Below are 12,869 nucleotides of genomic sequence, written 5' to 3'. Positions count from 1 at the left end.
CCAACTTTGTTGTGAATGACCTCAAAATTCTCCTGTTCTTCAGCTAGCCAGCAGGTGGTGCCGGAGAAGGTTCTGACTTTGATTCACCTTCTAATGCTCACATTCTTTCCTCCAATAGAGGGTGCACTAAGCCCAGCGGGAAATTTTGAAGACAGCATGAACTTTGCGTGGAGAATCCAAGGAGAGATTTAATCCCCTCCAGCTCTCACATTCCCTTTTATCATGAAATAACAAGGGTGGAAATGTACTGCCAGTGTGAGAAGCTATGGAATTAATCAGCCCTTCAGCTATGTTTGGCTCATACAGAATTTGAGTCCCCAGCATAGAAATAGACCATTTGGCTCAACTGTTTATGCTGGCCTTGGATCTCCATATCAGTTCACTGACATTCTTTATCATCTAAAACTATCACTATGTTGTCCCTATATGCCTTAATATTTCATAGACCTTATCGGTTTTCTTCTAAATTCTGTTCATGGTTTGATGGCATCACTCACAATTTGACCAGCATTTATTCCTTTGTGGTAATGGGCTCCACATTCTTAACACTCCGTGGATTTATAACAAAAAACTTCCTACTGACTGAATATATCAGTGACAGTCTCATAACTATGGTTTGTAATTTAAGTTTTGCTTTTTGTTTTTTTGCAAAATTTATAATTCTAATGAATATTCATGCAGCAGTTTTGCTGCCATAGTCTAAATAACAGACAGAGTGAATTTGTTTTTGTTAAAATTTTGACCAATTGGTATTTTTTACTCTGCTGCCTAGTTTTTTTTTCTTATCTTTGTTAGTGGTATGTTGACTGTATTGTCACAATATGCAGGTGAAGGGCACTATTTAATTGAGATTTAAAACAGGTATTGGGGGTCCTGTTGTGACTCAAAGGTAGTGCTCCCCTCCCCTGGATTTGGAGGCCTGGCTTCAAATCTTACTGGTTTCAGGGATCCAGATTTGATTCCAGTTTCGGGTGTCTGTGTGGAGCTTCCATGTTCTCCCCATGTATGCGTGGATTTCCTCTGGGTGCTCTGGTCTCCTCCCACAGTCCAAAGATGTGCGGGTTAGGTGGATCAGCCATGCTAAATTGCCCTTAGTGTCCAGGGATGTACAGTTTAGCTGGGTTAGCCATGGAAAAGCATGGTTACAGGGATATGGTAGGAGCTGCAACTTGGTTGGATGCTCTTTGGAGGGTCATGCAGACACAATGGGCTGAATGGCCTCTTTCCACGCTCTTGGGATTCTATGACTTGCATTCTGTGGACTCAGCCCAGTGATTGTTTGTGATATACGAGCTTGGCATTGTGTTTTGTCTGGTTCTTTGGTTATAACCCATGATCAATTAACTCAAAACATCCCAACTACCCACTGCTGCTGGATAGAGATCAGGAATGGCAGTGCTGGTTAATTTTCAATGGAGCGTAGCTACAATGTTCTGAGGCCAGCTAATCCAGTGTATACCACAGCTGGAACCTTCTGCAACCTTCTGGCTCTTCATGAGTTGGTGTAGTCACTGGTTAAATGACCCCAAGTAATTGAGAAGGGCTTCTGCTAGGTTTCAGTTCAAAACAGGCTGTCATAGAAAACTCATGATCGTGCTCAAATCTATTGTGGCCTTTCCCTGCCCTCAGCAATCTTTAAGGCACAAAATCAAGGAACTCATCCAACATTGAAATCTCTGAGTGAAAGGACATTCAAACAGTGGAGATCTCAAGAATGAGGAGGTGTTGGATGACATCAATGCTATTTTCGTTCCCCCGCTGGAGGCTGGCAGCTACTGGCTGAAATTCTAGTAACTGCTACCGAAGTGGCTGCCACCATCCACCACACAACAGAACAGAACGGACAGATGAGGCAATCATTAATGCAGTACAATCTACAGCTGAGGAGGTTGAATCTGATGAATACCAGCCTGCTTGTCTGATTATGTTCTGAGCTGAAGCCACAAAGGCTATAGACAGGTTCTGGGATTTCACAATGCAGCACAAGATCATTGAAACCAGTTTTTGATTGCAGTGAAAACATGGCGACTACTATCGCACTCCCCTACAAACAGTATGCTTAGATTGCTGCCTTGTTCCAGAGCTAACTTCCCAACATTTTTCAAAGCCTTGTATTGCAGAGGGTCACAGAAACATACAAACATAGAAGATAGGTACAGGAGGAGGCTATTCGGGACTTCAAACCTAGTCTGCCATTCATCATGATCACGGCTGATCATCCTGCTCAATAGCCTAATCCTGCTTTCTCCACATAAGCTTTGATCCCATTCACCCACAAGTGCTATTTTGGCATCAATTACTTCCTGTGGCCATGAATTCTACAGGCTCACCACACTTTGGATCTAGAAATGTCTCCTCATCTCTGGTTGAGTGACTGATTTTATTGCCATGTGTATCAAAATACAGTAAAAAGTTTTGTTTATGAGCAGCACAGGCAAATCACTGCAAGCAAAGGGATGTCCAGATCAAGAAGACTTTGAGGCATGCAGGTTACATGGCAGGTTACATTATTTGAGGCTAGAATCCACTCTGATCTACCACAGATTCTCTTACTGTGATACTTCAACCCCAGTCTCCTGGCTTAGTGGTAGGGACACTGATACTGCACATCAACAACTCTACAGCAAGTATTCCAAATACTTAACTAAATTACTCTCTTCACTGGTGTACCTTAATTTAGTTATCATGCTATTAATAATCTGGTTGTTAGGACTTTACGATTTCTGCACACACTGCAAAAGTAATTAAAACACTGACATGAGCTGAGTTTGAGAAAGGCTCTTCAGAAATTTACAAGATTCAGAAATGGGCTCCTCGGTGGTTAACACTGCTGCCTCACAGCACCTGGGAGCCTTGTTTGATTCCACCCTCAGGTGACTGTGTAGAGTTTGTACATTCTCTCCATGTCTATCTTGGTTTCCTCTGGCTGCTCCAGTTTCCTCTCACAATCCAAAGATGTTGGTTTAGGTGGATCGGCCATGGTATATTGCTTATAGTATCCAGGGATGTGTGGGTTGGGTGGATTAGCTATGGGAAATGCAGAGATAAGATCGGTGTTGGGTATGGGTGGGATGTTCTCTGGAGGTTCAGTGTTGACTTGATGGGCCAAGTGGCCTGTTTCCACTCTGTAGAGATTCCAAGAAATTCATTTCTTTAATTCCTTTTTCTTTGGCAAACTAATCAGTCAGAAGAATAATATGGCACTTTTGTCACAATCACATAGTGCCCACAATTTCTGACACACAAAAACAATGATAGATTTGTGAAACGTTTTATGGAGCAGGTGTCAGAGATATCCACGCCCAGTTACCTGCCCTGAACCAGCAATGTGAATGCTATACACTGCCTTGTCAGTTTTGTAAGTTTGTGGACTAGCACCTCAAAAAATCATGGAAATTTGAAGTGAGCCTTTAGTGACGTTACATAGAACTCTAACGTTCAATCGCTTGATTGACAGATTGGTAGCCGGAAAGAGCCTTCAAGAGAGGTGCATCAACAACCCCAGATTCAGGCATGGCAAAGCACTAAACTCAACTTCTGAGTTTCCAAATGAATAGGATGAACTGTGAGAGATTCTTTTAAACAGACTAGCGGTTAACTTTTCAGACTATGATTCTGCAGTTGTTCTCACATTGTGATCGTCCTCTCCTTACACTTCTGCAGGTTACAAGTGATGAGGCAGAAGCTTGGTGCTCATCTCACAATATTCCTTACTTTGAAGTGAGTGCAAAAGAGGATATTAATGTGGACCATGCCTTTGAGAACATTGCCAGAAATGCTCTGTTGCAGGTAAGAATAACTCAACCGTGTGTGTGTGTGTGTGTGTGTGTGTGTGTGTGTGTGTGTGTGTGTGTGTGTGTGTGTGTGTGTGTGTGTGTGTGTGTGTGCGTGCACGCACGCGCGTGTTTTGGAGGGTGGGATGTGGTTCCATGTGATGAAATAATCAGGTGAAACAGGAATCCAAATGTTTTCACTCCCTGGTCCAAAAGCTGAGAACGACTGTAGCATCCACTAAACACGAACCTGACATAAACTACAGATCAAACCTGCCTTCTTGTTATGAATTCCCATACTTCTGTCTGAGACAGCCGAAGGAATGACAAGTTTGTTCAATTTACTGCCTAATCTGGGGAATGTTTGTAAAACAGAGGTAGTCGGTTTCTTGATGAACAAGGGGATCAAAGGTTATCAGTGGGGGGGTGGTGGGTTGGGTGGGGGACAGGAGCAAGTCACTTCAAGGCCACAGTCAGATCAGCCATTGTCTTATTGAATGGTGGTGCAGGCTGGAAGGGCTGAATGGCCTACTCCTGTTGCTAATTCATATCTTTGTGTGAGTCTGGGACCAAGGACACGATCTAAAAGCTAGGGCCGTCATTTCAGGAGGGAATTTAGGAAAATCCTCTGCACGAAGGGTGGTAAAACATTCAGAATTTCTTCTGCACAAGACGATCAATGCCAGGTGATTGTTAATGAGAGATTGTTAGGTTTTTGTTAATCGAAGGCATTGAGGGACATGGGGCAACGGTGTGTATATGGGGTTAGGTCACAGGTGAACCGTGATCTCATTGAATTGTATGTATTCTGAGGCTTCCTCCTGTTACTATGTTCATATTGTTAATGCCTGATATAAGCTGAATTAAGGCCAAAGATCACAAAACATCTAAACTGACATTCCTAACTGTGGATCTCACCAAATTATATTGCCTGCCCGTTGTAAATTCACTGATCCCTACACTTTCTAGCAGGAACTTGTGACAGTCAGCATGGATTTGTGAGAGGTACATCATGCCTCACAAACCTTATTGAATTCTTTGAAGAGGTGACCAAACACGTGGATGAAGGTAGAGCAGTGGATGTGGTATACATGGATTCAAGTTAGGCGTTTGGTAAAGTTTCCCATGGTAGGCCCATCAGAAACTAAGAAGGCATAGGATAGGGGGAACTGTGGCAGATTAGATTCAGAATTGGCTGATCCTTAGAAGACAAGGGGTGCTGGTGGACGGAAAATATTTAACATGGTGCTCAGTTACGAAAGGTATACCGCAAGGATCTGTTCTGGGTCCTCTTCTATTTGTGATTTTTGTAAATGATTTGGATGTAGGAGTGGAAGGACGGATGATACAAAGGTGGTTCAAGCTGTGGATAGTACAGAGGACTGTGCTAGTTTACCAAGAGACATTGATAGGATGCAGAGCTGGGCTGAGAAGTGGCAGATGGAGTTTAGCCCTGAAAAGTGTGAGGTGACTCATTTTGTGGAGGAGCAGACAGATCTCAGGATTCATGCTCACAGTTCCCTGAAAGCTGCCAACCAGTTGGATAGAGTTGTTAAGAAGGTGTGTGATGTGTTAGCTTTTGTTAATAGAGGGATTGAGTTCAAGAGCCATGAAGTTATGCCCCAGCTATAAAAAAGCTTGGTTTGGCCACATCTGGAGTATGGAGTATTGTGTCCAGTTCTGATCGCCTCATTACAGGAAAGATGTGGAAGTGTTGGAAAAGGTGCAAATGAGATTTACCAGGATGTTGCCTGGAATGGAGGGAAGGTCTTACAAGGAAAGGTTGAGCGCTAGGGCTTTTCTCTTTAGAACGACAAAAGATGAGAGGTGACTTGATAGAGGTGTACAAAATGATCAGAGATATAGATAGAGTGGACAGCCAGAGACTTTTTCCTAGGTTGGAGGTAGCTATTATGAGGGGGCACAGTTTTAAACTGAGTGGAGGTAGATATAGGGGAGACGTCAGAAGTAGGTTCTTTCCTCAGAGAGTGGTAGGGGCGTGGAATGCATTGTGAAGCGGGTAGTGGAGTTGGCTTAATTAAGGGCATTTAAGCTGCTACTAGATAGACATATGGATGATAGTATAAGGTAGGGATGGAGGTTAGATAGATCTTAGGTTTAGGGTAAAGGTTTGGCACAACATTGTGGACCAAAGAGCCTGTACTGTGCTGTACTCATCTATGTTCTATGTTCTAAGTCTCAAGATTGAGTTAAATCAGTGTAAGTTGGAGCAATTGGCCCTGTACTCCATTTGCTTGTTACTGTAAGAGAAGAAAGCTTTCAGTCTCCCATTAAAGCTCAATCCCCTATTCAGGTCTCAGGACCACCACCTGGTCCAGATATCGTAAACGGATTGAGTCCCATTTGCCAGCATTTGGCACATATCCTTCCAAACCCTCCCTATTCACAAACCCATCTAGATGCCTTTTAAATGCTGCGAGGATAGCGTGGTGGCTCAATGGTTAGTACTGCTACTTCAAAGCACTAGGGACCTGGGTTTGATTCCACCCTCAGGTGACTGTCTGTATGAAGTTTGCATTCTCTCTGTGTCTGTGTGGGTTTCCTCCAGGCGCTCTCGTTTCTTCCCAACATCCAAAGATGTGCAGGCTCGGTAGATCAGCCATTCTAAATTGTCCATTGTATCTAGGAATATGCAGGCTAGGTAGATAAACCATGGAAAATGCAGGGTTACAGGGTCAGGGTGGGGGCCTGGGTCTGCTTGGGATGCTGTTCAGAGGGCTGGTGTGGGCTTGATGGGCTGAATGGTCTGCTTACACATTGTAGGGATTCTATGATTTTATTCTATTGTAAATTGTACCAGTCTCCAACACTTTCTCTGGCAGCTCATCCTATACACATACCATGCTCTGTGTGAAAATGTTGCCCCTCGAGCCCCTTTTTAAATTTTTGCCCTCTCACTTTAACCTGAGCTGTCTAGTTCTGGACTCTCCTAACCAGGGAAAAAGACTTTGGCTATTCATCTTATTCATGCCCCTCATGATTTTATAAACCTCTATGAGGTCGCCCGTCATCCCCTGACACTCCAGGAAAAAGGTCCCCAAACTATTCAACCTCTGTCTATAGCTTAAACCCTCCAATCCCAGCAACATCCTTATAAATCTTTTCTGAACCCTTTCAAGTTTAACAAGAATTAAGGAGCACTTTCAAGTTATTACAGGAGTCAACTGATTGAAACATGCATGACAGTCACACCTTGTTTAGCAAGGAAAGAATAATTCAGCTTGACACCAAACGCACTTGTGTACCTTAACATGACAAACTGCTTGATAAATCTTCCACGATAAATAGTTGTATGATATAAAAGGTTGCACATGGCTGTAATCTTTAAGTTAAAGATAAATGGTTCTGATCAGTAAATCAAAGCTATCCACACCTGGTGATGCTTTGTGAAACAAGACTGTGCAGTGAGTACTTGACCGACTCCCCTACATTGCTGAAAAGATACATTTATATCATTTTATTTAAAGGGTGAACTAAGTTCCGAATAAATTTCGCCACATAATTTATGGCAGAGTTGAGCCTCCTGCTTATGCTTTCACTTCACCTTTAACGAATCTCACAGATGTGCAGTCATGTACGAGACTTGTTGTTGTGATATGTCTCACTATCAGTATGTCAGTGCACATTAAAAAGATAACAATATGTCAGTGTACCTTTAGAGACCTTCCCGTGATATTATCATAGCATGTGACCTGAGACTGTAAAGAATCTCATACTCTGTCTTAATCAGAGCTGCTTGAAGCTTGACCTACTAATGGAAGTCTGCTGCTGTTTGTAACCATATCGCCTAATACTAGCCCAGAGCTTGAGGTCCACCTGCTGTCTTTGAGTGTAATTTCCTGATAAAGGAGTGTGAGGATCAGTGAACTTACAATGAAGGGGCACATTAATTTGGTGAGTTCCACATTCTGTTGGATTCTTCAATACCATATTATTCATGTCAAAATTCTCATGGTCCAGGAGATAGTATAAGCATTGCTATATCAGATACAGATGGAGACAGAATACATATCACTTGGTAAATCAGCCTTGTTGACTTTAGAATAGCATTATCATTTATTATCACTTGTAATTTTTACAAAGGAAATACAGTGAAAAGTGTTCAAGTTACCACATCACAGCACCTATATTAGTAACAGGAGGCATACATTTTTAAAAAATAAGACAAATTCCATCTTAGTTAAATTCAGGCTCTTAGGTTTGGAAAAGACAGTACAGCTGCAAGACTGCCACGCTGAGCCACTAGAATACCGGACCGAAAGCCACCGCCAAAGCAAAAATGCTGTTGGATTAGCAGGGAACACCAAAAGTCATTAGAAAGGGAAACAAACAATATTGCACCAGAAGGAAGCACAATTCCTCACACTCTTTGGAATTGTCGCTGCCCATGAGCTTGTAAACTTTGGCTTGCATGTTAACAGTGATTATCAGTGAGACAGAGCATTTGACTGAAATGTTTTCTGAGCTACAGAATTAATCAGTAGTTAGGGTGGGATACAAAATGTGGGAGCAGGTATGCTTAGAAACTGTAACTTCAGCAGATCTATTTACTTAGCCTTCTATTCCCGGATTGTGATTCTTTTCAATCAATGGCATTCCATCATTTCACAATTTTTGAAATTCCCCTTAGAGCGAAAGCAGGAGTCCGCGAAAAGAGCCTTCCAATCAAAGCACCTACCCACAAGATAATAGCATACATTATAACTAGCCCTGGATTTCAGCTATAGTCCTAATTTCCTGAGACTTCTTGGCAAAGCGATGTCTTCCTGCATGTTGTAACAAACCTACAAAACTGATAACCTTTAAAAGACTAGAGGTTAGCATTGCTAAATGGAATTAGTGATCGAGCTGGTTATTCTTAATCCACTGGGAAAGAATTGGATTTGATTGGCTGAGAGGGTCTTATTACCTGATTTGATTTCTTTTTTTTTCTTTTCATTGTAACTTAATAAGCTGGAGGTAACATTTTTTGGCAAACTTTTACAATTGAATCTATAAATCATGCCTTTTGTTTTTGTTTTCTCTTTTCTCCTCCCAAGGATTCAAAATGGAAAGATTCATATTTGATGAACTCCATCTCCTTAGGAGACAACAGAACATCGGTGAGAAATAATTGCTGCTGAGCACTGGGAGTGGATCAGCAGTGAAAAGTGTGTGGTGACTATGTTTTTGTAATAACCCGTAGTCCTAGCTGTGCCTTTAACCCTGTACAAAGATTTATTTTTCGAAGAACCTGTGAAGTCTGCAGCTCAATTTCGTAACTAATACAATAGCTCAATGGCTTTTCCATAATTCAATAGTTGTTGTGGACTTGGATTTGTTTCATTATACCACTTGAGATAACTTGACAGAGACAGAAACCATTCAGACCCTTAAGGTTCAAGCTCTGAAAATTGGAGCCAAGCCAGGGCACGTTGAAGTTGGACAGTACTTAATTCTCAACAGACTCAGGCCATTGACAGGAACTTGAAATTCAAATGGTGCCAATGTGAAAGCTTCCTGTTTGGACAACAGGAATGTAAAATGCCCTTCATGTTCCTGGTGATGCAGTTTTCTGAACTTTACGCAATTTTGCATTGTGCTAACATGGGTGAATAGGTCATTATCGGAGAGAAAGCAGATTGCAGAGTAAAGGAGTTGCCATAATCCGAAGATAAATATATATAACATTTTAAAATAACAATAAGGGTTGTTTGTATTTGGAATCTTCACCATGGTCACAACAGAGTCTACATTAAGGAACTAGATTTTATATCTCAAAAGTAATCTCACAGCTATACCACAGAATTTCTGCTCTGTTTGTACAACAGCTGCTTTGGGTTCCAGAAGAACAACTTTTGTTACACTTTTATCCACAAGTCAAACTTACCAACCATGAAAAAGCACAATAAATCAATGCCCTTCATGTTCCTGGTGATGCAGTTTTCTGAACTTTACGCAATTTTGCATTGTGCTAACATGGGTTACTCAAACAAGTACTAATTTTAGGACTAATGGATGCCATTCATAAGTCAATGCACAATTAAAACATTTGTTCTGCAGAATAGTAGTGGCTGGACTTTGACTAGTTGGATTTTCTTTTAAGAAAAAGTTGGTGAAGGGGATTATAGCCTCAGTTTGCCTTCAATGTAAAAGCCTTACAAGAAACTCACAAAGACTGTATGACACTGTCAATTGTAGTTACCTGCACCACATCAATGGATGCTGCTAATACAAGGAGCCCCCAGCTTCTGTCACGACACTATAGATTTCATGGTCAGCACCCGTGGACCAGTCGAACCAGGAAAGTTCCTTGTCACAATGGATGTTTCAGCAGTCTACCCCAGCATCCCCCACAACAATGATATCACCACAACAGTCTCGATACTCAATACCAACAACTGCCAATTTCCGGACATCATCCTACAACTCATCGACTTCATCCTCAACTACAACGTCATCACCCTTGACAACCAGTTCTTTATCCAGACACATGGAACAGCCGTGGGGACCAAATTTACACTCTAATATGCCAATATTTTCATGCACAGGTTTGCGAAAGACGTCGTTGCTGTGCAGGACCTCCAACCAATGTGATACACCAAATACATTGATGATATTTTCTTCCTTTGGTCTCATGGAGAGTAATCACTGAAACAACTACATAGTGATATCAACAAGTTTCAATCAACCCACCATCAGATATACCATGGACTACTCTTCAGAATCGGTCTCATTCTCAGACACACACATCTCCATCAGAGAATGACACCCCAATGCCTCACTCTATCGCAACCATACAGATAACTTCACAACGCTGTACTTCTCTAGTTTCCACCCTGAACATATTAAAAAATCTATCTCCTACAAACAAACCGTACACATACACAGGACCTGCTCAGGTGAAGAAGAATGCAGTGGACACCTGATGTATTGAAGGACACCCTCATAAGAATGGGATACAATGCTGAACTCGTCAATCGCCAGTTCGACGTGCCACAATGAAAAACAGCAGCAACCTCCTCAGAAAGCAGACATAGGATTCGACCGGTAGAGTACCCTTCATCATCCAGTACTTCCCTAGAGCAGAGAAACTACCTCATTTTCTTTGCAGCCTTCAACATGTCATCAATGATGATAAGCATCTCACCAAGACCATCCCTATGCCTCCAGTTCTTGCCTTCAGACAACCACCAAACCTTAAACAGACTATCATTCGCAGCAAACTATTCAGCCTTCAGGACGACATCAACCACTACACTACAGGATCCTGCCATGGCAACCTCACCAAGATGTGTCAGATCATCGGCGTGGACACTACCATCACACGTGGGAGTACCACCCACTGTGTGCAAGGCAGATAGTCATGTGATTTGGCTAATGTTGTCTATCTCATACACTGCAGGCAAAGATGTGCTGAGGCACGGTATATTGGTGAGACCACGCAGACACTACAACAATGGATGAATGGACATTGCGCAACAACTGTCAGACAGCGATATTCCCACCCAGGGAGTGAACACTTCAGTGGTCAAGGACATTCAGCCTCCAATCTTTCGGGAAGCATCGTCCAAGGCAGGCTTCGAGATTCAAAGCAATGCAGAATCGCCAAGTGGAGACTGATAGCCAATTTCTGTACCCATAAAGATGGCCTGAACCATGATCTTAGGTTCATGTCCCACTATGGGTGACTTCATCACACTGTTCTGTATCTGTAAAACCTCCTTTACTGTCCTGTTTTGACAACATCGCCTTGATAAATTGCTATGATCGCTCTTCTCTCACACACACAATCTCTCTCTCACACACACACACACAAACACACACACACACACACACACACTCACAATCTCTCACGCACATAGTCTCCCACAGACATATACTGTCTCACACTCACACTCTCTCTCTCAAGCAAACATGCACACACACACAAACCTGTGGGATGAATCCTTTCATCCAAAATGTTGTTTATTTGCAGATGCATTCTATACTGTCCAAGAAACATGCAATTTGTAGTCACAGTCAGCCAGTGTGGCATCTTATAAATTCCAGCTTTCAGAATAAAACCAGCCTGATTCTGGTTAAAACTCTGAGACAGATTCTGGACAAGGCGTCGCACCTACAATTCAACATCTGACCTGAGATGTCACCTTTTGTACATTCCTATTGCTCTGTCTGTTTGAAGTTTGGAAAGTTAGGCAGACACTGACGAAACCTTTAATTATCTCCAGGCAGTGACTTGCAACAGATTCAGGAATTTGCATCTTAATCAATTAAAACTTGTGTCTCCTTTCTAACAGGGTTCTCCAAATCCTGCTTCTGCAATTTCTAGAATGCAAGATTGCATGAATGATTAAAGATTCACCAGGAGGCAGTCAGTCAGCCATTTTAAGTTTGTTCACCCCACTCACAACAGTGCTATGACCCTTTGATCTCTCTGCCCTTCATCTGTCTATAAACCATGGGCCTGTGCGCTCTCCTCTCACTGCACCTGATGAAGGGGCTGTGCTCTGAAAGCTTGTGTTTTCAAATAAACCTGTTGGACCACAGCTTGGTGTCGTGTGATTTTTGACCTTGTCCATCTCAGTCAAACACCTCTACATCATGTTGCTAATACTGATACACATAAAGTAGTTAAGGGCATATGCTTAACTGTATATATTTATGAATAAACATCAATTCATTTTGAATTGTTTTTCAATATATCAGTTAGGTGAAAAACATTTAAGTGAAAGGTGTGTACTGTTCATGCCTTTAGTTGTAGTTAAAGGAACATGTTACAGTACTGTTCTGACAGGTTCATGGGTCTAGCATGAGGAGGATCTTAGCATGGACTAACTAAATTAGGGATGGCATCAGATATACTACTGTCCAGTTCATAGGTTTGCAAACAATCATTGGAAAATATGTTCCAAAAGGCCAAGAAAATAATTGAATAAATATTCTATGACTCAGAAAATATTTGCACTTCTAGCACCTGACGGGAATTTGGTATCACTGAACAGCAAACACTCAATTTTAAGTCAACCATTCAAATTTATTTAAATTTAAATAGAAATATAATCTCATTTCAAGAGGATTGAAGCCATTGGAAAG

The 12,869-nt window shown here is 41.9% G+C and overlaps 1 protein-coding gene across 7 annotated transcripts in view; it reads left to right on the top strand.

Moving 5' to 3' along the window:
- Positions 1 to 12,312, top strand: part of LOC125462881 (ras-related protein Rab-7b-like) — a 32,425-nt gene extending 20,113 nt beyond the window's left edge. For 6 of the 7 annotated variants that reach the window (XM_048553343.2, XM_048553338.2, XM_048553340.2 and 3 more), the window contains 2 exons: positions 3,664 to 3,789; positions 8,834 to 12,312. In XM_048553343.2, the coding sequence (XP_048409300.1) occupies positions 3,664 to 3,789; positions 8,834 to 8,917 (210 nt within the window). In that variant the 3' untranslated portion in view covers positions 8,918 to 12,312. The remainder of the gene's footprint in view (positions 1 to 3,663; positions 3,790 to 8,833) is intronic. The other variant, XM_059653354.1, reaches the window with a different exon arrangement.
- Positions 12,313 to 12,869: the final 557 nt, after the last annotated feature.

This window comes from Stegostoma tigrinum, chromosome 21 (assembly GCF_030684315.1).
Source record: "Stegostoma tigrinum isolate sSteTig4 chromosome 21, sSteTig4.hap1, whole genome shotgun sequence".
Taxonomy (NCBI): domain Eukaryota; kingdom Metazoa; phylum Chordata; class Chondrichthyes; order Orectolobiformes; family Stegostomatidae; genus Stegostoma; species Stegostoma tigrinum.
This window is presented reverse-complemented; position numbering and strand designations above follow the sequence as displayed.